The sequence below is a fragment of the Falco naumanni genome, chromosome 4, assembly GCF_017639655.2.
Source record: "Falco naumanni isolate bFalNau1 chromosome 4, bFalNau1.pat, whole genome shotgun sequence".
NCBI classification, from domain to species: domain Eukaryota; kingdom Metazoa; phylum Chordata; class Aves; order Falconiformes; family Falconidae; genus Falco; species Falco naumanni.
In genome coordinates, this window is record NC_054057.1 from 52,904,987 (window position 1) to 52,930,987 (window position 26,001).

Consider the following 26,001-nt stretch of genomic DNA (forward strand, 5'->3'; position numbering starts at 1 on the left):
ATCATCTTAAAAAAGCTTAAAAAGGAATAACAAGTGGAAGACAAGCCTTGCCAGACTGGTTGGTCTGCCAGCAACTCTGTCTCCTGTTCCTGTTCCTTTGTAAAGCTAGATATTTATGTCTCCTATTTAAATATGTCTGAAGATTTACGGAACATTTGTGAGCTGTTGCTGCCCTCTCAGTTATGTGGTCTGCTAAACTGTGTGGACTTGCTACTTGCTTATTACAGTGTTCTCAGCTCTTCCGTGGTAGTACTGTCATCCTCTTGGAAGGAGAGCTCATTGAATTTTTTATTGATTTGCCTTGTACCCTGGGAAAGTGCCGAGTACATTGCAAGCTGTTCACTTTTAGTTGTGCATTTGTGGCAAGCTTGAAAGATGTACAAAGATGATATAAATCTTAGGTGTGCTTCTCCCAGTAGTGTCTGATACTAGTATTTTTTATGAATTTGAAATACTACTTTGCCACAAGGTCTACTTCAGATCTAGAGAAAAATGTATTCCTGTAAATGCTCTGAAGCTCTTCCCTTAAGTAAAGGAGCATCTCTCCTATGCTTTTAAGACTAGTTGGAGGCTCTTCTACATTGAGTGATTTTCATAGGAGCAGTGCTCTTAGCCTGGGTTCTAAATTTTTCAGTATTCAAAGAATAAAATTTGTCTTGTTAACTGTTATTCTCCCATCTGTTTTCTAGTTTAGCTTTAAAATACAAGTACCCATTTTAAAATACCGTGTTCTTCATGGGAAAAGAGGATAAGACAAGATCAGCACTTCCATCAGAGCCTTTCATTAAAAGTGGGGTTATAAATATAAAATGCTGCTTTTTCTTTCAGCCTAAGCTTTCTTTTTCCATAATTATGCATGTTATTTTCCAAAAAGTGTTAACTCTCAGATGTATGCAGATGGATATTTCTTTGCAATAGTGTAATTGTCAGGACTGGAGAGATATGTTGCGTGGGAGAACACAAAGCCATACTGCTGTTAGCACCTTGAAAGGCAGTAGTGCGTTAGGTTTCACAATTCTGGTTTAGAATTCTTAAACATCTTAAAATAAAATAAAACCAAAAAAATTTCAGAAACAGGAAAAAAATATAGTAATATTTTTTTGATAAAATCAGTCACCCAGACTTTCTTTTGTAAGTTAAGTATTATGTGAATGAAAAATGGATTTGTAGACTGTTAAGGAAAAGTAAGATCTCAGTAAGCAACTTACTGACATTCCTGTTGTAGGAATGATCTATTTCAGGTTATATTTTTTTGGTCATGCAATTTTGGGAATTATTTCTGATTTTCTTCTAGCATTGGATTAGTTTTGTAAGAATGTTTTTGGTTGTGGTGTGGTGTTTTTTTTTTTTTTTAAGGATGCAGTTCTCGTTAATGCCACAAGATGGCATTTGATCAAAGTTGTGTTTGGGATCTAAAAAGAATAAGCTTAAATATTTTAAATAATTCTGGCAATTTCTCTGGATTGACTTTACAGCTGTCAGAAAACCCCAAGCTATGAGATGATACTCGAATAACAGCTTTGTGAAAGAAAAGCAGTATTTTCAGTTTGGTGTTTAAGGATTTATGTATAATTGTACTCGCTTTTTAGACATTAAAAAGCTGCTCAGCTTTTAAAAATCGTAGTAAGAATATAGAAATAGAATGTAGTAAGCATATAGAAATAGAGCATGTTGGTGGTAACAGTGGCACGTTTCTTTAAATTTCAGGCTGTTCTTGAGCACCTTCACTCTAGCAGTTTCAGCTGGTGCAGTCCTGCTTCTACCTTTCTCAATAATCAGCAATGAGATCCTGCTTTCTTTTCCACAAAACTACTATATTCAGTGGTTAAATGGCTCACTAATTCATGGTTAGTACTCAGCATAATGTAATTAAAATGGATGTCTTCATTATATGTGCATGGATGTTCTTACTTTTCAAACGTATAACTCCCTTTTCACTTAAGATGCTAATTGAATTGTTAATATGTTATTGGCTAGTTTTTTTTGCTGCTGTGTGATATATCACAAAAGTCTGTCACAACTGTTCTGTTGGCTTGTTTTAAAGAACTGAGCAGACTTGCTGGATTTAAACCAAATTCACTGCTTTGAATATTAATGTAGAATAAGAGCTACTAGAAGCTAACTTGAAAACACACTGTTCAAACTTCTTCCTCATGGATCAGTGCAAGATTCATGTCTGTCTCTTTATGATAATACATACAAACTTATTCTCAAAATAAGAAATAGTCTTTAAGAAACTTGCTAGCTATGAGCAGATGGGATTAGATAGTTAAATTCACTGCTAGTGATTTATTTGCAAAGAAGGAAAATTATAGAGTATCAGTGTATTGAGTGTGGTAAAGAGGCACCATGTAAACAAACTATTTCAAGGAAAACAAGATGCGAGGAAAAATACTACTTGCAGCGATGACACCTTGATGTTTGGCAGAGTGAGTTTTGCATACTTTCTAATATTGGTTAACATGCTTACAACTGTGACATATATAATGCATACTAATATTTGAAAATAATTTGGACACCTTTATGTGTCTAAGGGAAATAAAAAATGTCCTATTTCCACCAATTCGTAGATTTGGCCAGAGAAAGATTGTTTCAGATAATGAAGGTACTATTTATTTAATCTGGAATAAAGAATTTACAGGTTAGCTGTGCTGTCCTTTTTCTGTTCTTGTCAAGACATAGTAACCGGGCTTTGGAGGATGTTTCTCTGAAAAATATACACTTTTTGCTAAATGTCTGAATACTCACAGAGAGCAAATTAATAGATTTCCAGATCCCTAACTTGCAGAGGTGGTGTGGTATGTGTGTTTGTTTTTTTAAATTTAAGAAGTTTACAACAAATTAAATGTGGATAAGTGGAGACAAGATAATGCTTATTGTCTGTCATCTTTCTGAAACTAATTGAGTACTTTTTTGTGTTATCTGAACAATAATTTTTTTTTTTTTGTAAACCCACGAATAAGGAGGAGCTGACTGTAGATGTGGTGGTGAACAGTGACCCTGACTGTGGTGACAGAGTAGTTTAAGACCTGAGAAAAGTGAAGAAGGAAAACAGTAGAATAAAGACATTAGATTTTGAAAGAGTAGACTTTGTCCTCTTCAGGAAATGTGTATGTGGGTCTTTACTGGAGAATGGTCTGAGGGCAGAGAAAGCCAGGAGAGATGCTTACTTTCAAGGATAACCTTCAAGGGCCATAATACGCACCTTGGTTTGCAAGAAAATGAACAGATGTAATAGGAGGTCGACTTGGCTTAATGGGGAGCCTGAGCTCAAACCAAAAAGAAAGTGTTCAGAAGGCAGAAGTATCAGCTGCCCAGGATGGGTATAGAAACATCTCCTGGGCTGGTAGCCTGGTGTGAAATGAGAAAAGCCAGGGCACAGCTGGGTTTGCAACTGGTGAGGGGGTTTCTGTAGAGCCAGCTTCTCTGGAGCGCAGTGAGAGGCAAGAAGCAATGTTTACCGGGCATAAAGCAATAGTTCTTCACAGTGGGTATGGTTGAACACTGGAAAAGCATGTCCAGAGAGACTGAGAGAGCTAAATCCTTGGTAGTTTTCCAAAACTCAGCTGGCTGAAGCCATGAGCAACCAGATTGCACCTGCAGTTTAGCTGTTTTAAGCAGCAGATCAGGCTACATGACTTGAGGTTCTTTCTAGTTGAGTTATTCTGTGATCTGCTTTGTCACACATCATGTGGGGTATTGCTAATTTGGTATGTCTCCTACATGGAAGAAAACCCCCAGCTAATTCTCATTTTTTACACAGATTTAGCTGCTTAGACAGATTTATATTCTTTATTCCCAAACATGGAAAAAAAATTAATGAGATATAATCCTTCCTTCTGTGCCTGAATTGGCTTTGGAAAAACTACAATAAAATACTTCAGAGAATGAAAATTATATAACAACCAATTCGGAAATTTTCAATCTGTTGGAGTTGCTACAGTACTTGAGAAAACTTGGATTAATTAGAAATCTGCTGGAAGAAGTAGCTGGCACATAGGAAGGCCTTTGAATGTTCCAGTGACCATGATATTTTGATTTTAATGTGATAATATTTTGAAAGTACAGCTTTGTGCATGCACGGTATAACTTACATTTCCTAAGGCCAGTAGTAATGGCTAGCGGGGAAGCAAATTCAGCATCTTGGTGTTTCCAAGTTTAACTGTGTATTGCAAAGTTTATCCTAGGGGTAGACGTGGCTGAACTAAACCAAGCTGTACCACAGCCGGAGAGAAGATGTTCAGAAACATCAGCAATTTTTTTTTTTCTAATTTTTTTTTTGTTTTGTTTTGGATCTGACCGCGGGCTTCTGTTAACGGCAACTTGACGAAAACCTTTGCGCTTGATTTCAAAACCTTAGCTTGGGGAAGGACGCCCTCTTGTGGCAGGGACTAGGGTTGCACGGCAGTGTTGCTCTGCTCTGTAAAACCCTGTTCCACGCAGTGTCAGTCCCTTTTTGGAGTTATGAAATACCTGTGCAAGTTTTGAGAGCTGTTGGTGCTATCACAAGCCATCAAGTTCAGAAAATGTTCATATCTCCAGGATACTCTGTTTAGTATACCTTCCTGTACGGTTTCCTTACTGCTTTGGAAATGTTATCAAATGGAGAGATTTGTATTGCTTTAAACCACTTTTGTTTTGCTAGATTTCTGAGTTACAAAGATATAATCGAGGGTACTTGACCATAATATTAAGGTTTTTTTATACTGTATGTAGACTGTAGCATGAGTTGCAGCATATCGAAAAATAAAAAATATGTGCCTCTAATTTTTGCAAGCAGGCAGAAAGCCCCTATCTGGGTTCAGTATAAACACTCTTACCTAATGCATGTTCCACTAAGCTCAGAAATACTTCTGACCACTCGATGTTCGCTTGTGGTGTTGTTGGATACAGCCACCAGGTGGGGGTAAAATGTAATGAAACTGCCATGACTAAGACAGTCAAAAAATTGCTGTGGGTCTAACCTGTTTGCCAAAGACTGAGAGATTTTTAATTTTTATGTTTTATTAACTTGTTTTATGGGTCATAGTCTTAGGTCGCTACAAACAGAAAAAAAATTTATAATATTCCAACAGACTGCTTAAAGCTTTTTATATATGTTGATATGTGGAAGCCTCTCGTGCAATTTGTGATGCAGTTAGTGTAGTAGGAAATAATTATTTTTCTGGGTCTGTTTTAATTTGATTTCTGAACTATCAAATTAGGATAAGAAATATGGTAGGGGAAGAAGAGGGCCCTGTATGTTCCTTACTTTGAGGAAAGTGTATGTGTATGTCAGGAGCAGTACAGCAGTGCATACTTCCCATAACTTTAAATGCACACTGTAGCTCTGTAGTTTGATTTCTGTAAATGTGGGTGCCTTTAGCTGCTAATGTGTACATTTCTGGATTTTAACTTCTTAAAAATCACCCTGGATGTGCACCACTCTCCTCTCCCTTTAAATACTCTGTACATACTATGCAGCTCCTAAGCACTGTTTTACATTGTAGATACACATGTAATAGAGCTGCTGAAGTTAGGATGACCAGGTATTCAGCTTTGCATTAGGTATCTGAATGTGCTCTCTGTCTTCAGTTAGAGAAAACTGCTGATAGAAAGTTCCTACCCCTGTCTAATAGTATTTCTACTCTAACTCTGGTGTTGTAATTTTTTTTTGCGGGGGGAGGTATGCAGAGTGCTTTAGGTAATGTCCCCCCAGTAAGGGCCGTTAATGACATTCTTGCTGATGTTGCTATGTGTAAATGTTTCTTAAATGGTAACAGGAGCTTCCTGGCTAAGCAAATTCAAAAGGAAAAATCCCCCTCTTTGTTAACTGGAGTTTAGCCACCTTTAGGCAGTCTGTTTTCTTTAGCAATTGAGTATTATATTTCACGTGTCTTTTGGAATTTTCTTGTTTTGTTTCTGTAGCTTATTTGGCTAAGTTTGGTTCCTGGTGCCCTGGTGGTATCAACTGCTGAAGAAGTAGATTTCTTGGCCCCCCCCTTCTCCCCCCTTGTTTTTATTTCTCCTTGAAATTTAAATTTCCTTTACGGGGAAAAGGAAGTATATATGGTGAAAGCATTTTTTTTCAAGGGGGTGTAGGTGAAGATAATGTCTAACTATTTTACATTTGAAACTAAATACAGTAATATGTCTCAATAATGAATTCCCCAGACATCTAGTAAAGTCTCTCTCCTTCCCTATTCTTTCCAAATTGGACAATTTCAAAGAAGAAAATGAACAAGCCTGTACATGAGAAGAAAGAAATAAACAAAGCTGTTAGTTCAAATTTTCTTATCGTGGGGGATGTTCTTTTTTTGGATTTCAGATGAGAGAGTATATTCTTGCAGAATTGTGGAAATGTGTGTGTTTTGGGGAGGGTGGAGGACGAAGCCAGTTTTTGTCAGCTACCAAATAAAAGCTGTGTTTTCAGGATGCATAATAAATGACACTAGTTAAACCTGTTCGCTACTAAATTGCAGGTAAGCCTCTGCTTTTATAAAGAAGAAACACTGCATCCTGCACAACTTCTGATAGGATGATGGATGGTGGGTTCCTGTTTAGGCACCAGAAACTGGCTCTTCAGAAAGTGTTTAGCTTAGAAAATCTTAATAGAGCAGATACCCTTAATGGAGATCAGTTATCACTTCAGGTTGTCTTCTAAACCTTTTCCTTTCCTACAGATGTCACATGTGTCTTACAGATGTCCTAGTTTTAGTCAGTTGACTTTTTTTTTCACCTAGATCACAGGATGATTGAGGTTGTAAGGGACCTCTGGAAATAATCTAGTCTGACCCCCCCTGCTCAAAGCACGGTTAGTTAGAGAAGGCTGCTCAAGGCATCTCCCATTTGGGTTTTGAATATGTTGAAGGACAGAGGCTACAAAACCTCTGTGGGCAACCTGTCGCAGTGTTTGACTACACCTAGTGGAAAAAGTTTGGGGGGTGGTTTTTGGTTTGTTTTTTTTTTTTTCTTTCCTCTTACATTTAAGTAGGTTTTCTGTTTTTTTTCAATTCATGCTTGTTGACTCTTCTCCTTTCACTGGATACCATGGTGAAGAGTCAGCCTCTGTTTTCCTTTTCCCGTCCCTCATCAGATACATACATTGATGAATTCCGCCAAGTCCTCTCTTCTCAAGGCTAAAGAATTGCAGCTTTTGCAGCCTGTCCTTGTATGATGGGTGCTCCAGTCCTTTGGTCACCTTTGTGACCGTTTACTGGACTTGCTCCAGTGTGGCAACGTCTGTCTTGTAAGGGGGAGCCTACAGCTGGGTGCAGTGCTCCAGATGTGTGCCACCAGTGCTAAGCAGAGAGGAGGGACCACCTCCCTCAGCCTGCTGGCAGCGTTTCTCCTAGTGCAGCCCAGGATGCTGTTGGCCACTTTTGCTGCAAGGGCACACTGCTGGCTCGTGTTCGATTTGGTGGCCAGCAGAACCTCTGAGGCCTTTTCTACAAATGTTTTTTTTGAATGATTGGTCCCCGGTGTGTGCTCTGCCCGTTTGTCCAGCCTGTTGAGGTTCATCTGAGTGGCAGGCCGCTGCTGTTGCCCATCTTTTATCTTCAGCAAACTTGCTGAGGATGCACTGTCTCCCACCGTCACCACTAGTGAAGATGTTAAGCCTGGTATTGACCCCCCTGGGCAATACCACTGGTGACTGGCTTCCAGCCTGACTTGGTACCACTGGTCACAACCCTTTGAGCCTAGAAGCTCAGCCAGCGTTCAGTCCACCTCAGTGTCTACTTACCTAGCTCATACTTTGTTAATTAAACTATGAGGAGATTTTTGGGAGATGGTGTTGAAAGCCTTACTGAAGCTGAGATAAACAGCATCCGCTGCTCTCCTCTAGCATATTGAGCCAGTCATCTTATCGTGAAGGGCTGCCGTTGCTGTTGCCATGATACCTTCTTGTGATTTGGAGGTGGTGATGGCATTTGTGTATTGCTGATGTTAAAATCCATGATTTGTCTGAGTTTCTCTTGGAACAAATATGCGAGGAAGTAAGTACACAGGACTGAATTTTGTGACATTCACTGATAGTAGTAAAATACTTTTGTCCTGAAAACTTTTAAAATGGTTATCTGAAGAGCCTTCAATTGGGTATTGTGGAAGTAGTGCAGCTGAGTTTGCAGTCTGTCTCCAAGATTTTTGATACTTGCTGCTGTTTAAGTTGATACTCAATTTTTGTTTAAAGCTCATACAGAAAAATGGGTGTTTCTCAGCAGTGACCTGTATATAACCATGTATTTGTAAAAACCTGGCTTCTGCTAGTACTTGTATGTATACTGCGTTGTTATATGTAAGAGAAAAATGCCGCATCTTTCATTTTAAACCTGAGAAAATTATAATATAAACCTTCTTCTCATTTGTTGCAGGTTTATGGAATCTTGCTTCTCTTTTTTCTAATTTATGTTTGTTTGTGTTGATGCCTTTTGCCTTTTTCTTCCTGGAATCGGAAGGATTTGCTGGCTTAAAAAAGGTAGGATAACACTGTTAAATGCAGAGTAATTACAGTATATATTCCATTTTCAGCCCTTGTTTATAAAACTGAAATTTAAAATTTGGAAGGATTTGGTGCTGGAATGTGTATGCTTATGTGAATGTGTACATACAGATGTGCGTTGTACAAGCAGGTGAAGTGAGTATGCAGTGTGTGGCTGTGAGTGAGCTTAAAGGGGGGAAAATGGTCTTTGAAAAGCTGTGTATACTGAGATCAGGAAAATGTCTTGTCCTTTTTTTTTAATAATGAAATATTTTAACCAAGATTATTTTTTTTGGAAATGGTTTTGTTGGGATGCTAAAAGGTTCAATAAATACGCTAGAAATGCTGTGACAAGGGAAAGAAGTACAGGCTTCTTACTAATGGGAAGGGTGATAACAGATGACCTAGAGAAAACAAGCTTGATTTGTGAATTTTAAAGATTACAAACCTTCCAACAAAGGTTCAAGTGTGGTCAGTATTAACAATAATACGTTAAGAAAACTGTCTTGAATGGGTAGAGAACAACTAAAAATATTCAACCTAGCTGAAAACATTCAAATTGAGAGGGCTGAGTATTTCAGTGAAGCACGGAATTTGGCAAAGCAATTTCTGAACAATAAGATGGTAATGATTATATTAATATGTGAACTAAAGAAATATAATGAAAAATTACTATAATGGGAGGCACAGCAAAATGAATTTCAAATCATAAATTTCAGATAAATTAAACTGGAATGACTGTCTGGGGACAAATTGTAGCACGTTTGCATTAATCTTTATCATCAAAATGATTACACTTTTGTTTTTAATGATACTACACTAGAGGGAATTCTGTGCCCTTTAGATGACAGTTATTAGAAAGCAAAGGATCTTGAAAAGTGGTCTGAAATTGGGAAAATGAAATGCATTAAAGATGGATGCAAAAGTCTATGAGTCATTGGTGGATTGCATGTAATGTAAATCAATGAGGGGATAATTGTGGTGGGAAGGAAAGCATAATTCCTGGTTGCATTGACAGGACTTGGCATGGAGGCAATGAAGTCGCCATTTTTTTTTTTTTTTGGTGGAATTGGGGAAAATTCAACTGGAGTGCTGCATTCAGCTTGGGATTGTAGGGTTCATGTAGATAACTAAGAGAGAAAACAGCGGATATTAAAAAAAAAAAAGAAAAAAAAAAAAAAAGGAAGATACTTAGTAAGTATAGCATGAAGGAAAATTTTAATTTTGAGAGAATAATGTGAAGAAACAGATTTTGTTCTGTAGTTGAAGCTACCAGGAGATTACACAGACTGTGAGCAATATAGCTGTGTCAGAAAGGACCTGCAGGATGGACCCCACCAAGATGGTGTGTAAATACTTGTTTGGTGTAGGCAGTTCTGAGCTGGTTGATGCTACTGCAGTGTTTGTATTAACTGAACTGTAGATGTATCAAAGTTACTTCTGTTACAAGTTTGGATGACCAAGCTAATGAATTCAGTTTCAGAGGGGTTTGGTGATGGGGCTAATGTGTTCACTCATCCAACTTGGCTGGAAAACACTCTCCCCTCCCCCTCTTCATTCACTTCAGGTATCTATAGGACTAAGAAAATTTAGCAACTCATTTTATCCTCTGTTGGAGACAGCTCCATTTTTTTTTTTTTTTTTTTTTTGACTCGGAAGTATCTAGTCACAGCTAATGTATATCTTCTCTTCTAAAAAAGAAAGAAGTGATTTTGGTGTGGTTTGTGTCTCCTGCAGTCCAACCAAACCCAAGGATTCTCTCCATTAGTGCACCATGTACAGCGCTGCTGGTGCGTCCCCTTGACTTGCAGATTTGTTTGGCTCCAGCAGATGCATTATGTATCCCAGCTGTCTTAAGTTATAGTGTAATGTTTAAATTTATGATGCTGGCTATCAGTTAATCCCATTCAGGATAAATAGGATCACTGTTACATGTTTACACTTGGAACCATTTGTAACTCCAGATGAGATAAAGCCATAATCTGTCCGCAGATACAGGGAAAAAGATGGTTGTTGGTGCTTTACAGTCATGTTGCTTCTTCATGGGGATAGTATTGAAAACCTGCCTATGGTGGGGGGGAACCCAATTTTTTGCAATATTTTTATTTTTTCTTTGTCTTCTGGATGTTTTTGGTACGTCTAATACCTAGTACAGTACTCAGGACCTTTGTCCAATATCTGTTCTACCTGGTTGCTCTATTTAAAAGCGTCTGAAATGGATGCGGATGTACTGAATTGTTGTACCAGCTTTGAGTGAGCCCTAAAGGTGCAGGAATTTTAGTCCATTTTTAATATGAACATACCTTGTCATGGCTTGCTTTTCTTAGAAAGTGGCAAATGCCACTGATGGACTACGTTGATAGTTAAAATTGAGTGTGCTGTTCTGTTCAAATTCTGATGCAGATACATGATTCTACTTGCACTAAGTACTAGACGTACTTTTAAAGGAATTACATCACATAATGGGGTGATTAGAATCTGAGAAGATTTATGTTTAATTGAACTCAGGTTTTCATGTAAGTTTTTTGGTTCTAGAATCTGTGAAGGGTACTTCCCATTTTTTTTACTTTCCTTAGATTTTGGCACATGGCTTATCTCTTTTCAGAGAAGACTCTGAGACCATGAGTATTTTGTAGAATTCTGGTACTTGTACAAATTATTATGTCTTTGATTATGCTTGTGCAAGTTTTTTTAAGTCGTATCATGTTATTTATCACATCAGACTAATGGGCCAGAGGGAAAACATCATGCAAAGACTATTACTGTTAACTGGGAAAATCAGATTTTAGTGATCTCAATGTAAAAAAACATTTTGTACATTTGGCAGAACCTTCAGCACTTAAGAAAAGAGCGATCTACTGTAAATGTGAAGACATTCAATAAGGAGGTTTGGCACAAGGTGTGTAATCTTTAATCTTTCAGCTGGGAGCTGGATACAAGGAATAGGGAAAGCAGTTGATTGTAGATACCCAGCTCAGATCTAAATTTGGATAAAAAGACTTTTCCAGTGGAAGCTTTTATGCAGATCATCTTGAATTTGTCATAGAATTACCTTCATTTAATGAATAAATAGGTCACTTGAAATTTAGGTGTGCACAGTCAAGATGTCTGTTGGAAGGTGTTGATTTAAGAATTACTTGTTGGATTTAAATAAAGTTCTGCAAATGAATGATTAAAAGAGATTCAGTTCTGAAACTGAATGGATTTTTTTCACTCTTTTAATGGGTTTCTTTGTTCAGCTTAAATTGCAACAGTAACTTTAGTTGTTATCAGATATGGGCCTAGCCCCCAAAGTTTTTAGTCATCTGAGTGTTTATCATAGATTACGCTATAAAAGTTGATTTTATGTATTCACTGTAATGTGAAATTTTTGCAAGCTATTATATTTCAGATAACTCATAGGTTACTCTATATGAGCTTTGTGTCACTTTTATTTCCATATTCTCATAAGGAAGTATTGCCCCCTTAACTGTTTAAGTTTCATGAATCAGAATGGGTTTGATTAACCATCTTCCAATTTACTATGGCTTTTTTTCTTGGTTGCCAGTGTACTTTCTAAATGGCACATGGCCCCTCTTATAGGCTCTCTTCAGTTCCCCAGGGCAACAGTTTAAGAGAACCAAGGATTTGCATATTGTGCGGAGGAGAGAAATACAGAAATTAGGCACTCACCATGGATGGATGCAGTGTTGTACTGAAAATCAAACTGATTTTCTGCCTAGTTTTTAATGAACAACACAATGTTAATTCAAAAAAAGGCATTTTGGGCCTAAGGGGGTTGACCATACCCTTTTAAAGAGCTTAAGTGCTCTTCCTTGCTATAGTTTATTTCCATTTAGTGGCAGTTGCAGACTTCTGTTATCAGGAAGATCATTATAAAAGCAATATTGGAGGTGTGTAATGTATATATGTGTACATGCCATCTGTGTGTTTTCATGCACGTTTGTGAATTAGGTTTTTCAAGACTGTTGAAGTAGTTGGAGGTCATTGTGATACGTTACACCTTAGCCAGTGCTATTAACTGAGCTGTTGGAGTACCTGAAGTAACTTTCATCTCCTGCATTGGTATTAAAAATTGTTGTATTTTTTTGTATTCTTCTGTCTTCTTTTTTAGAGCCTGTGCATAAAGTTGTATTTTTTGTTTAGGTACTCTTTCAGTTCTTTGTCACTGGCCTTCTCAAATTCTGTGGTGTAGTTACGAAACAAAGATGTCACCTATATTTCTTAATGTCAGAATTAAACTCATTCTTTATCGTTCTCTCCAAAAAAGGAAAATTGCAGTATTTGCATCTGTAGTTCATGGTGCTGATGTTTCCGTGTGTGATAACAAACTGCATAGAAAATTACATGTGTGCTGCTGTGTGAAGGAGGCGAGCATTTCTGAGGAGATAATTGCTATACCTTTTCTTGACCTTTAAAATATGCTTTCTCTTGATGTAACTTCAACTGAAATTTGTATTTGTTTGAAGTTGACAAAGATAAAGATGTTTAGGAGTAATTTCCTTGTAAGAAAATACAAATAGTGCAATTTACTGCCGTGAGAAACTGGAATAACTGGGTATTGCATAATCATGAGTGTGGAGTTTTAAAAAGGCTTTATGAAGTATTTTACCTTAATACTGATCTTTGAACTTGAAGTCATGGCATAAAGTTTAACATGAGCGACAGCAACATCCTGACCAATTATCCAAATTATCCAGACATCCCAAAATGTTCAGAACACAACACACAGAGTCTGTGGATTAAGAGGTTGACTCCTGGAACATCAAAAGAAGTGCATGATAATAAAAACAAATAGTACAAAAATTTGAGGTAACTTCCTTGCTTAATTAATTAGGTAGACCAGGTGGAAGCGAAGAGGCCAGAGCTGGTGCTCAGAATGTCTATAAAGCTGAGCAACATGACAGCACAATGGAGGAGGAACAAAGATTTTTTTAATATACTTCTATCCTGTGTCACAGTTTGAAATTGTCCTGGTTTATGTCCCTTTTGGCAAACTTACATAAAAGTGACCTTGTACTGTATTTTATGACCAGATGACTTTTTTCCCAGTGGCTAATTTGTATCAGACCCCCATCTTAAAGAGACACAGAAATGAGTAGGAAGTCCAAGCCGGTTTGTCTCAATGAGCTTTCATTGCATGCTTTCATTATTTTTGCTCGTTTTTGCCACTGATCATCCATAAATTGTTGGAAATGAGTGATTAAGGAAGTGCTGCTTAGTGTTAGTGGCACATGCACATTCTTGGTATGTTTTTTGTGGGTGAGAGGAAATCGCGTACTGCACAAACAAAAAGGAAAACTCCTGCTGGGAACCTTTCAAGGAAATTTAACTTGCATAATGTTTTGATCTTGGTGTTTATTACAGAAAATAAGAGTAATATTTCACCAGCTATTGTTATGTGTCAGCTAGTCTCCCCATCTGCTTGCCTTTCCTTGATATCTCTTCCCAAATTCTCATTGAATTTATTTTAGTAAAAACACCACTTAAAAATATAGTGGTTTATTCATACATTTAAGGCAGGTGAGATGGGCCAGCGTTCAGAACAGTTTATTGCGTAGTGCATGCTACTGTATAAAGATTTAGCTGTCGTGACTGCAAAGTCCTGCCTATGTTAGCAGTTGCAGCTTAGCCTGTGCAAGTAAAATGTGGTGTGTAGGTTCCCTTCCAAATAGTGAAAGACAGTGGTTTCTGCTATTAAAAGCAGATTTCTTCCCTTCCCTCTTTTATTGGTGCATGGCTTTTACAAAAATGTTTTTTGTAAATAAAATTACTTATTTGGGGAGGAAGTGAACATTGAAGCTTTGCAAAAATAGTTACTAGCATTTTTTTTGAAACTGCTTTTTTTTTCCCCTGTAAAGGTAAGCTTTTGATTGTTAACTTGCTGAGCAGCCACGTCTTCCATCTCCTCAATATTTGAGTTGATTTGATACACTTTGTATTTATCAATAGTAATGACTTTTTCTAGTTACGTTACTATATAGTGAGACTAAACTTAAGTTTCTAATGTGTTGTGTTGCAGTGCATTGTATTTGCAAGCTCCAGATAATTAAACCTAGTAATAAGCGTAAGTGAAAAAGTAAGCCTGCAGCTCTTACCTTTCTTGGTGGGTATGGAAATTGTAATCATTGCATTTTTTCCTGTAGAAAAGCTGTACTCCCCGGTTTTGCTGTGTGTGCCAGTAGAACTCTGGTACAACTGTAGGTGTAGAACACTGTAAAATACATTTTCGATGTGTGATGAAGCCAATGTAGGAAGTATGTTCAAGGTTAGTTTTGAAGTATTTACTTTTAGAGACATCTTTGCTACTCTCAAGTGGTATTCCTTGGAAAGCAGTTGTTCGTATAATACAAAATACTGGGGAAAGTGGCCTGGAAATCCTTTCTAATATGAGATTGTCTCTAACGAAAACCAGTCAATTCTCTAAATTTGTGTTGATTTTTCTGGAAAAGTGATTTGGAGAGTGTAAGTGTCTTGAAATAGCATTTCACTCTGTGTTTTATGCTTGCATGTACCTCCTACTGCAATACCCACGGGCCACTGTGTGTAATGGCTCACCAAATAGTCTTGAGGTACCCTGTTAACAGTGTATGTTTATTTGGCATTTAAGCTCATATTTATTTGTCTATAAAATCATTCAGCATGAACTGAGACTTTAGTGCTCTGATCTCCATGAAATGTTTACTAGTATGTAACCGAATTATTGTACGTTATATTACAACCCATTTACTCATTCCATTAGTAATACCAGAGACAAAAGTTGTTTAATCAGTCACATCAAAGGCAGCTGTTTGGTTTTGTATTTTTGACATATGCTAACATCGTATCTTCAGATACGAAGTCCAGTTCTTTAAGCTGCAGTCATTTAAAATGACACCACTTAAAATTTACTAGACATTTTTTGTTGTTGTTTAGAAGCAAGGCCTGATTATTCTGGGATTCTGATTTGGCCAGTCACTTGATCAGGGTTTTTCCTCCTTCCTATTAAAATAAAAGCATACTTAACTGACAGTTATACAAACCCATAACATAATCTGTAAGATGTAAGGTGCGTAGTTAGGGACTATATTTAATGGCAAACCTTGTATTAAGAATGGTGTGTATCTTGACTCTTCGTATGCTTCCTGCTTCTGCTGAAGTCTCAGAAATGTCATGTACCCAGCTAAATGTAGAGTGTGTTTATAATTGTAATGTAGAGAATGCACATCTAATATTAAAATTTGAGAAGAGCTTATATAATGGCAGGAAATCGAAGATGAGTAGGTTTAGCGTACTTGTTAGCATGTCACATTGACAAGTGTCTACATTAAACTCCGAAAACATGTTAAAATTATAGCTTTACTCTACCAGGTCCTTGATTTGCAGTTCTGCAGAGAGAGGGGAAAAAAGAAAATATTCTTAACCTCACAGGTATATTTCAGTGAATTAGTCTGAAAGTTACGTGAGTGTATTGGCCTGCTTTTGAGGACCTGTGACTGGACTATGTAACTGTACTTAAGTTAGTATGAGGTGAAAATAACTTTGCAATGGTGTTGCAGGAATGTGTTTTTCTGTCTGTTCCCAGTGACTGTAAGACCAAGTTAAGTTAAAGACCCTAAGGACACGAAAATTACTACAGATAGTTAAAGAAGAGGTTGGAATATTGGTTGAATTAATTTTTGTGTTCATGCATGGCTTTTTTTTACTTTGGTGTCTGTATTTAGACATTTAGGAAAGAAGGCTGTGCAGGACAGGTGAATAACATGTATGTATCCTTCAGCTTAGGGCCACGTCACGTTTCAGTGAGAGCGAGATAGAAAGAAATTCAAGAATTGGTGGCTAAGAGAGAAACTTCCGACTGTTGAGGTGTAATGGCTTAATGTGAATTTGTTTTTGTAGAAATATAAAACATTTTATAAGGTTTTATAAGACGTCTTGCTTCAGTCAGTTGGGAACATTATATGCAAAATCTGCCCTTTTTATTTTACCATAAGGAGCTCTGCGGTTTGTTGAACGCATGTAACAGGGGACAGCTGAGCAGGGAATAAGTGGATGTTGGTTGTTGCACACATTGGATCAAGATGTGATGAGATGTGATCTGCGCTCCATTTCATTGAAGTAGTTAAACGTCAGTTGGTTGCTTCCATAAATTAGAATGTACTTCTTTTAAAGAGGCCTCAGCTTAACGTACACAAAAATAGGCTAACAGGAGATAAACTAATGGTATAGGTTATTCAGCATAGCTTTTCTGCACTACCTGCCTTGCTGCAACTTTATTAGCTCAGCCTTGCTGCAGTAGTTTATGGGATTGAGATTATAATTACTTTTTTTGACCAACCCTAATACAGACAGAAAAGCAAAATGTGTCAGGTTAGTCTGTGTTACTGCAACATTTTCATGTATTTGAGCTATGTAGAGTAACAAGATGAAACAAGGATTGTTAGTAATATTGGGGTAAAAACACTGTGCAAATAAAATCCCAAACTTGCTTAGTTATTTCAAGGTGTGGTTTTCTGACCATTACTTCTCTAGCATACTGTGAGAAACTGTGTTAGATGACTGATGCATTCTGAGTAGGTAGTCATCTGTAAAACTAATTAGTTTTAGAAGCTAGCACTGGAGCATTAGTTATTCCACCTCATCTGTGCCAGGAATGAAATATATTGCTGAACTTTTGTGCTTTCTCCACTCCTACGTTGTTCTGAACTTGTACTTTTCTGCTGTATTTAGCATGCTTAAGTTTTGTGGAATTTCTGTGGTTCTGTGCTAAAAACTTCAACATGTAGCTGGTAGCATGCAAACAATAAGATGTGAATATTTTTCTCTGCTGCTCTCATTTAATAAGTTGAGTCATTTTTTTACATTACAGCTTTTATTTTTCTTTTTAGGATAACTTAGAGTTCTGCATGAGTAAAAATAGACATGCTAAATAGCTCTACTGTTTCTAAAGTGTACAGATGGTACAGCCACCAATACTATGCTTGAGTCTCTTAATTGATCATTGATGTAAACTGAAGGACTGGGTTCTAAAATAGTTCTTTTTTTTTTCTAAGACACTTTTTCTTTTTTAGGCAGAAATGAGTAGTTTTCACATCTTGTTTGGCTGGAGCATTCTTAATGCCCTCTATAGGCCCTTTTGTTTGTGGTAGATGATAGCTGATACCTAAAAGCCTGAGATGTATTTCTTAATTTTGTTTCTGTTATCAGATTATAATAAAATTTACAAAACTATTTCATTTAAACTAGATTTTTTTTTGCCGTTCTTTGGGAAAGAAGTAAATATTGCACACATGCAGGATCCCTGAAATGGCTGTGATTCAGGGAATCTAGAAGCCTTATCTTTTAGTCAATGGTAAAAGGCAGATGCCTTGAAGGATTTAGCATGTCTTGAGTTAGAGGCTTCAAGAGGGCAATGTGACCGCCTTCCCATCTCTGTATTTGTGTTTATTTTATTAAATGGTAAGAAATTAAATTGGTCTGCTGCTATTTTATCATGGTGATTTGATTTATTAAAGTGGCTGTTTTATGCATAAGGAATATTTTATAAAGATTTGAATATTTAAATGTTTTCACATTAATCTGTGTTTCATTTGAGTTTATTGACATCAAATAGTGACCTTTCAGGACAAGCAAAACCATCGTATATATTTTAAGTCTCTTTATACACTTTTACTTCTTACAAAATTTAGGAAGACTGTGCAGATTTAATAGAAATGTCATTTGAATTCACAGAGAGGAAAATTGCCGTACAATTTTATATTGATAGTGGCAAGTTTTAATATAAATATCTTAACCGTAGAAAGGCTTTAAACAATTTTCTAATAGGCCTCCTTTTTTTAAGTGAGCCTTTACCAGGTAAATACCACTTACGATTCCCTCTCTGAAAACAATGGTTTTTTTCATTAATACTGATAACCAGCGATGTGATATTTAGACCTGTAGTCTATATTATTTATTTAGTATTACTAGAAATACTCCACATTAAGGATTGGTCTATATTAAGAATTACTTATCCTGAATTGACAATGCAAGGAAGAAGCTAATACATCTGTAGTGAGGATTTGTAAGGCAGCCAACAACTTTATTTACAAGGGAGGGGAGGAAGGAGGACCAATGAGTTTGTCTCTCATCCCTTGCTGTGTTCTTTTTTTATTTTTTTAGACACCAAAAAAACTTTCAGGTTTTAGAACTTTAATAGTGACCTGTGTGCTTCTACGTGTCATTTGCTTTTGGGAACTGTCTTTGTGGTTTCTTTCTGCCAGAAACACAATCACAAATTCCAAGTCTCTCTTTTATGGTTTTGTGTTACTTATCTTAATCCTCTGCCAAGCTACAAAGAAGTTGGAAAATATCTATTTATCTTCCTATCACTCCAGTCTAGCAGGAAAGATTCTTTCTGATCCAAAAGTAAATGATTAGAGGGAGACTCATAGTGTCAGAAATCCCACAGCTCCCATGTTGTTGCAGGTGGCTCTGGAAAGTCTGGGAAACTTGGTAGGTGGAGGGAGTGGAGCATCTAAAAGCTCATTAGCGAGGGCTGGGCTAGCAAATGGAACAACAGAGAAAACTTGTGGGTGAAAGGGGTAGCATTGGGACAGTCATTACTTTACTGTGTATATCCTTTCATTTCTTCCCTTGCAAAAGGTTTGGGGTGTATGCTTTGACTATAGTGTTAATAGACCTCCATCTGTCCTTTTTAATAAAAGCTTTACACATAATCCTGTTGTGGTGTGTTTTTTTTTTTTTTTGTAATAGCTTCTTTCTGTAAAGGAAGGAGGGGCAGACTGCAGTAGGGTAGTCGCATACATCTGATGCAATGATGTCAACAGGAAAGTCTGACTGATACGGACCCCAAAATATACTATAGCGCTGTGGTGTGGGTACTCTTCTGGGACACTGGAGAAGAGGGCCTAAGTTTTCTTTGGCAGAGGAGTCACTCTAGTGGGTGTACTGCATCCTGGATAGATGTCTTCACCAGTCTACTAAATAAAGACTTTTTTTTTTTTGACCTCTAGTTGAGTGATTTTAGTCCTTCATTTCCAACTTGGCAGGCGTAGCTCTAGCACTTACTGGTATATGTCTTTAGCCAGTAGCCAAAGAATTAATCTTTTTTTTTCGATCAAGTTTCTTTAACTCTCATTTCATTTTTTTCTCTCCAGTTCCTAGTTTCTCTTTGAAATTTCTCGATTTTGTGACTTGTACTATGTAACTTAGATTCTATACAGTTAAATTCTTTCAGCTGCCTTCTTGCTCCATTGATGGAATGGTAACTGCCATGAAATTATATGGGGAAAAGATACTAATACAAAAATCAGCTGAAGTTGCTGGGAATGTTTTTGTGGCTGTGAATTTTTATTTTCCACACGATACAAATCTTAAGTATAAACTTTAAAATAAATTCATTGTGTTGTGATGAAAAGTATTCATTTAAATCCTAAAATCCCCACAGGCTGGGAAGATTCTGTGAGGGGAGAGGTGGTGTGGCCGAAGGCAGTCAGCACTGTTTACAGTCTGAAGTCTTTCATTCTTGCACGGGCAAGGAAACTTTCTTTCCAGTTTCATGAATCTGATTCTGAATATGTTATTTCTTGATTAAAATTCTTTAGCTTACTATGTGAAGGTTCTGAGTCATTGGCTTACACGTTTTTAAAATGAACTGAGTTTTCCTAAAACTACAGCTTCTGGTTTTGACTCAGTAATTTGTGGTCATCTCATAAGGTAATGACCACTTGACTAAGTATCAGTGTGCTAAATATACTATGTGTTTCCATGTTACCTGATGGAAAATGGCTCTCCTTTGCTTATTAAAAAAAATTGTTACTGCACTGCCTTGAATAGATCAGAATAAAGATTGCTCAAAGTATGGCTTCTAACCATAGAAATGGTTAGAATGCTTGAAGCTGATATCTTCACTAATGCTCACAATTTGAGAAAGAGGGCATATGATGTGCTAAAAATGTAATTGTTGTTAATATATTAAAATTCCCAGCCTCATACCAGCTCTAAATTTTTTTTTCAGTGCCTCTGCAGATTTTAGCATGCGTGTTTGTTAGCCTCTCGCTGAACAAATCTTAAGGTTACTAAGACTCCTTTTTGTCACGTGAAAACAATGGGTTTCATGTGTACTTTAAATGTCCCATGATTGCAGAAATGTTTCCCAGGCTTTCCCCGTGGGTCAGGGCTTGGTGTAAAAGGTAATGTTTACCTGTCTTGCAAGAGGTCAAGATGTCCAAGCAGAACTGTGTTCAAATATTCAGTGCCATAGAAACTGTGTTAGGACTCTCTGGTTTTGTGTGTAATGTAATTTTTACTTCATTGATAATTTTTTAATTTTTTTTTCTGCACAATTTGCAACCAAATTAAAATGTAGAATTAACAAAAGCCATACTATATTATACGTTAGTGATGTGGTTCCAAAAATGTCCATCCAGGAGCTAATAATGTCTTCATCAAAATCACTATCACCAGCAAATGTTCCAGCAAAGAAATGCTTTCTCTTGACGTAGGGGTGGGGCTGTTGTTCTTTGGTTTTACCAGGAATTTTGCCTCTTGCAGAAAGGGAAAGTACCATGTAGCAAGCTTTTCTACTCCTTCGTCAGCGTTAAAACACAAGAAATCTTGTAAATGTTATTTGTACATATATGTTGAAATTCTTACAGCGTTAGTGTTAAAAAATATGCTTAAACTGTTGGAAAATAATATTTTTGCTCCTTATCACAACCAGCAGAGCAAAAATTGGCAAAAAATGGCTTGATTGCCTTCCTCTGTGTAATCATTCTTTCCCAAAAAGCTACAGCCTGTGAGTTTCTGGCACAGGGTTGTGTCACTGCTTAGAATATAACCGTATCTTCCACAGTGTTTCCTGGATATATGGTGCATGTTTTACCTTAGCTTTGCAAGAATGGCAGTTGTCAGAGATTTCCTTTCAAGCCTTTCTCCATCTTGCACGCGACTCTTAATGGAGTGAGGAGCAGTCAGTAGGTTTCTTGCTTATGCACTGTCCTTATGAGTCGTCGTAGGCTGGAGAAATCCCTGTGCTAACTGCTAGTTGCACAAGACCTCATTGGGCAACCCGCGTATGCAGCAGAGTCCTTGCTTGTGAACTTAACGCTAGCTTAATGGCAAAGCGTTTTGTATTGCTACATTTGCATCATTCAGAATAGTTACAGAATTTAAAATGGGGAAAAACCCCAGCACTACTACTGTCTCCGTTATCAAAAATCAATCCTTACTGAAAAGCTGTAAGAAACTATTAACAAATGTATGTTCTCTTAAAAAGTAAAAACCAGCCTCTAGGTTTTATGTGTGAATACATATAGCGGGAAAAGTCTTAATGTGTTACAAGTGGCATGGTAGTCACCCTGCTTAACAAATATACCGGAGAGGAGAAATTGTTTCCTTAGTAATTACACTTCTTGACTTTCTTGTATGACACCTGTCATCCCTTCAGGACTGCTGTTGCCGTTTGTACTTCACTGGGTTTTTCAGCTGAAGAATGACCCTTTTTTTGGCATGTGCTTTTTTTTTTTAGTATGTTTTGGATATTTGTCCTGGATGACTTACCTATATTAATCATAATAAGAAAGAAACATGGTAAGATTTCGGTGATGCCTTCCAAAGTAGCAACTAAAAATTTGTCGGAATGCTTCTAGAATAACTGAAACCTTTCTTGTTAAAGTCAGGCTTTTTGGGAAATAGGAGCCCTTACGCCTGCTGTTCCAGGCAGCATAAGTAGCTCAGTATTAAACAATATAAAAACTTCTGAATGTCTCAGCAATTGAACTTTAAGGAAGTCTGAGTCGGATATCCTGATGTTGAAGAACTGGGTGGATTTTTAAAATGTGCTGTGAGTAAAATTGTAGGTGAGCTGTTGAGTCTAAAGTATGAAACTTGAAGTTTAAAAAGAAAAAAGGGAGTGGTGATGGTTAGAGGGTATAATCTGCCAGTCTTTTTTCCCCTGATTTTCTTGATAAAAATTTTTAGTTTTAGTTTCTATCAGATTATAGTTACTAGCTTCCAAAAGTTTTTGTTGACCATATGTTCGGGGTTTTTTCCATCTTCCACAAGACTCCTTTTATGTGCCAAGTTGGCCTGTGTGATGCCAAGCTTCTGCTTCCCTGACAATAGGGAATCGTGCAGGTCATTCACTTTCAGAAGTCCGTTTTGCCTTATGGATAATTTGAAACTCACTTGAGGAAATTGCAAGCTGTTGGAGGTGTTTTGTTTTCCTGTTTAGCAGTTACCAAAGATCATCTTAGGTACTTGTAGTGCTGGAAGCAATGACAATTGATGGTTTGTTCTAGATACCTTCATGGAAGAAGACTTCAAAACTGGGCTATTACAGCTAAAATTACTATCCAGCAAGAGTGCCACCTTCCTTCAAATAATGGGGAATCTGATGCTTACAAATGGGGAGGACCAATGCTTACAAAAGTGATGATGCTTTCTGAGCCCCTTTGCTATAATAAAACCCCCTAATCTGTTCATGTCATGCTGGGTTTTTTGAAATCTTCAGGGAGTGTCTGAAGAAGTAACCATGGTCTGCATTGCTTCATCCATTACCTTTGAGGACTATGTGTCCTGGTTTTCAGATTCATATTTTCTAATCTTCCTGACTGGGAAATAATCTTTCTAATCCCAGGCTTTATTCTAGACAAATTTTTTTTTAAAAGGAATATATTTTGTTCTAGATCCTTCTAGTTCCCTTATTTCTTTCTCACCCCTTTGCCTTGTGCACATAAGTGGAAGCTGAAGTCAGAGCAATATCCTCAGTGTATAGCAGTGAAAGTATGAAAACCCACCACCTTAACATGTATTTATATTCCCCATTCAATTTTATAACTTCAAGCTCAATTGTCGTGTAGCTTGTGATTTTTCTTCCTGGTATTTGGTAGTTGTAGCACTGGTTGTTTTTTTTTTATGTTTTGTTTGGGGTTTTTTTTTGGTTTTGTTATCCCTCCAACTCTAACGAGCATCACAGCAGTATTTGGCCAGGAGAAATTAATGAATTTGACCTCCTTGAAGTTGACATGCTAACAGAAGTACTGCAGGGGTCAGCTTGTCTTACTGAAAATCAAGTGTATTGCCTGAGCTCACTCTTCTTGTTTAGAATTGTCTTATCATAGTATCTAAAACCAACACAATTTAGCCTGAGGTAGAGTGGAACATTTTTAATTACTTCTAAAGGCTACGGTTTTGCTTATACGTCCACAGCATGGGAGCATTATTTAAGGCTGTGTAGTTAATGCTGTACTGAAATCTGAGTTTGGTATTTTAATTGATAGCGATGTCAAGGTGGTTCTCCTCATGCCCCCACCCCCCCTTTAATAACCTGTGTAGATGTTTATAATTTGTTTCACTTTGCACCTTATGTTTGAATTCTTTAAGTACTGGAATATAGGATAGGTGCAAACCGGTGTCTTCCCCCCTGTGTCAATACCCTGGCGATACCGTAGTGCTTTACTGTGCAATCCATGCTTGGTTTGAAGGTCAATAAATCTGTCCTCCCTTAAAACAGGTTAAACTGCAAGTGGAATTGCATTAAAATAATTCATAAGACAGTGAATTTATTGTGCTATATGCATTCTGTTTGTAATGAAGGGCACCTAAAAAATGAAGTAGTATTTGTGTTGTCAAATGCAGGTTTGGAAGTGGAGATCTAGATCAACTTTCTGAAGAACCTGATGAAAGCTGGTTAGTTGTATAGTGCCTATTTCTTTTCTTTGTTCTTCCCTGTCAGAGCCATTAGAGAAGACTAGATGAAGACTTGGATGACTTAATTTTCCTTCTCAAATAGAATATGGAAAGCTAAAAATACAGAGTATTTTTTTCCCATTTCTCTTTCTTACAGTCAGTTTAGTTTCCATAGGAATGTAAAGCAGTGATCGTAGGAACTCATGAGGCATTTTCTCCTGATAAATAATTGAACTGGAAAACTGATGTACAAGGTGACTACTCTCTCCTCCTTCCGTTACCTGCCCCAGCACGTGTACATGCATGCACACATGTACACACACCTCACTTGCTGGGTAGGCCATCTTCCTTTGTGTGGTGAAGATTCCCTTTGTTTCCAGTTGCACACTGATGGTGAGGAATCAAAGAACTCTTCCAATTGATTCAAATGCAGTCAACTGTTTTGACACTTAAGATTTAGTGCTGTATGACTGCTTCTGCTTGCTTGGTTAGAATGCTAACTTGCAGTAGTCCTATGTACCTATGCTACACGTTTTCTAACATTGCATTTATTTGTTAATTCTGTGCTCAAGACAGATACAGTGGTGTAGACTGCACATGAACAATAAATGTACTCTCACAAGCTGGTTAGAAATCTCCAGTTTTAGATGGGATTGTTGCAGTTTTTGAAGACGGCAGACTAATGCTCCTTTTCACACACAAAAAAATGTAAGGAGTAAATGGATTCAAAAAGTGCAACAAGTATTATGTGGAATAGAAGTGGCAATATCTTCTGTGCCATGAAGATATGCTGTGACATTTGGTTCATCTAAGAAATGTGAGTAATATAATGGGGCTGTGGGAGAGAAGTGAAATGACTCAAGAAATGTTAAGCCAAAACCAAAATGTCAGTGAAGAGGTTTTTGCTCAGAAAAAGATAATTCAGCATTGAAATTCAACATATATTTGCATAGCTTTGCTTTCATCGTAATCAAATTAAATGTTCCTTGCATTTACCTGGTGGTGTGTGGTTTGTTTGGTGTGTGGTTTTTTTTTTTTTTTTTTTTTTTCCCCTGTTCTCAGTCAGGAGTATAGATTGTTGTCAGCTCTTAAATTGGTGATGTTACTAATGGTAATGGTCAAGCTTTGAATTTGTAACAAACAAAACTACCTCCAGCAAAAATAAGAAGTAATAAAGGTGTTTAGGGCTCAGTTTTCACTACTGTGTGTGTTGGGTGGTTTTTTTTTTGTGTGTTTGGTTTTTTTTTTTTTTTTTTTTTAAATACTGTAAGGGTGCCCTGGGTGCTAGCACAGGCTGTCCAGGCAGGCTGTGGTGTCTCTGTCCTTGGAGATATAAGAGCCACCTGAGTGTGGTCCTTGGTCACCAGCTGTAGGTGGCCCTGCTTGAGCAGGCTGGATCTCCAGAGGTTCCTGCCAGCCACAGCCATTCTGTGATTCTCCAGAGGTTTTCTCTGTGTGCGCATGGTGGGTAAATTCTGTACCTTTCATTCCTTACAAATAGAAGCTATTTGATAGGTACACTAATGTATGTAAGTATGAACTAATGTGCCTGGAACATTAATGTTTTAATAGGGCAGAGTTTTATGGGTGCCTAATTGAGATTAAGTATTTACCTATATGCTTTAAGCATCTTAATTCTTTTTTTTTTTTTTTTTTTTTTAATCCTGGACTGTTAAAAGCTACTCATTAGTGCCTGTGACAGAATGTTTCTATCTAGTCGCTTCACTGAAGTTCTTAAAAATACTACTATTTTACTATTTTTAAATGATTGTCAGTGTATGAATCTGATAGTCTGTACTGTGTAATATAAAAAATGTTCTGCCCTTGGAGTGAAGTGTCAGTCCTGCTTTTCAGCATGTACATGAGACTGC

At 37.2% G+C, this 26,001-nt stretch overlaps 1 protein-coding gene across 1 annotated transcript in view; it reads left to right on the forward strand.

The window, feature by feature from the left end:
* LMBR1 (limb development membrane protein 1) overlaps positions 1-26,001 on the forward strand; it is a 76,923-nt gene that overhangs the window by 18,932 nt on the left and 31,990 nt on the right. The window contains exons 4-5 of the mRNA XM_040589830.1: positions 1,708-1,847; positions 8,352-8,455. Coding sequence (XP_040445764.1) covers positions 1,708-1,847; positions 8,352-8,455 — 244 coding nt within the window. The remainder of the gene's footprint in view (positions 1-1,707; positions 1,848-8,351; positions 8,456-26,001) is intronic.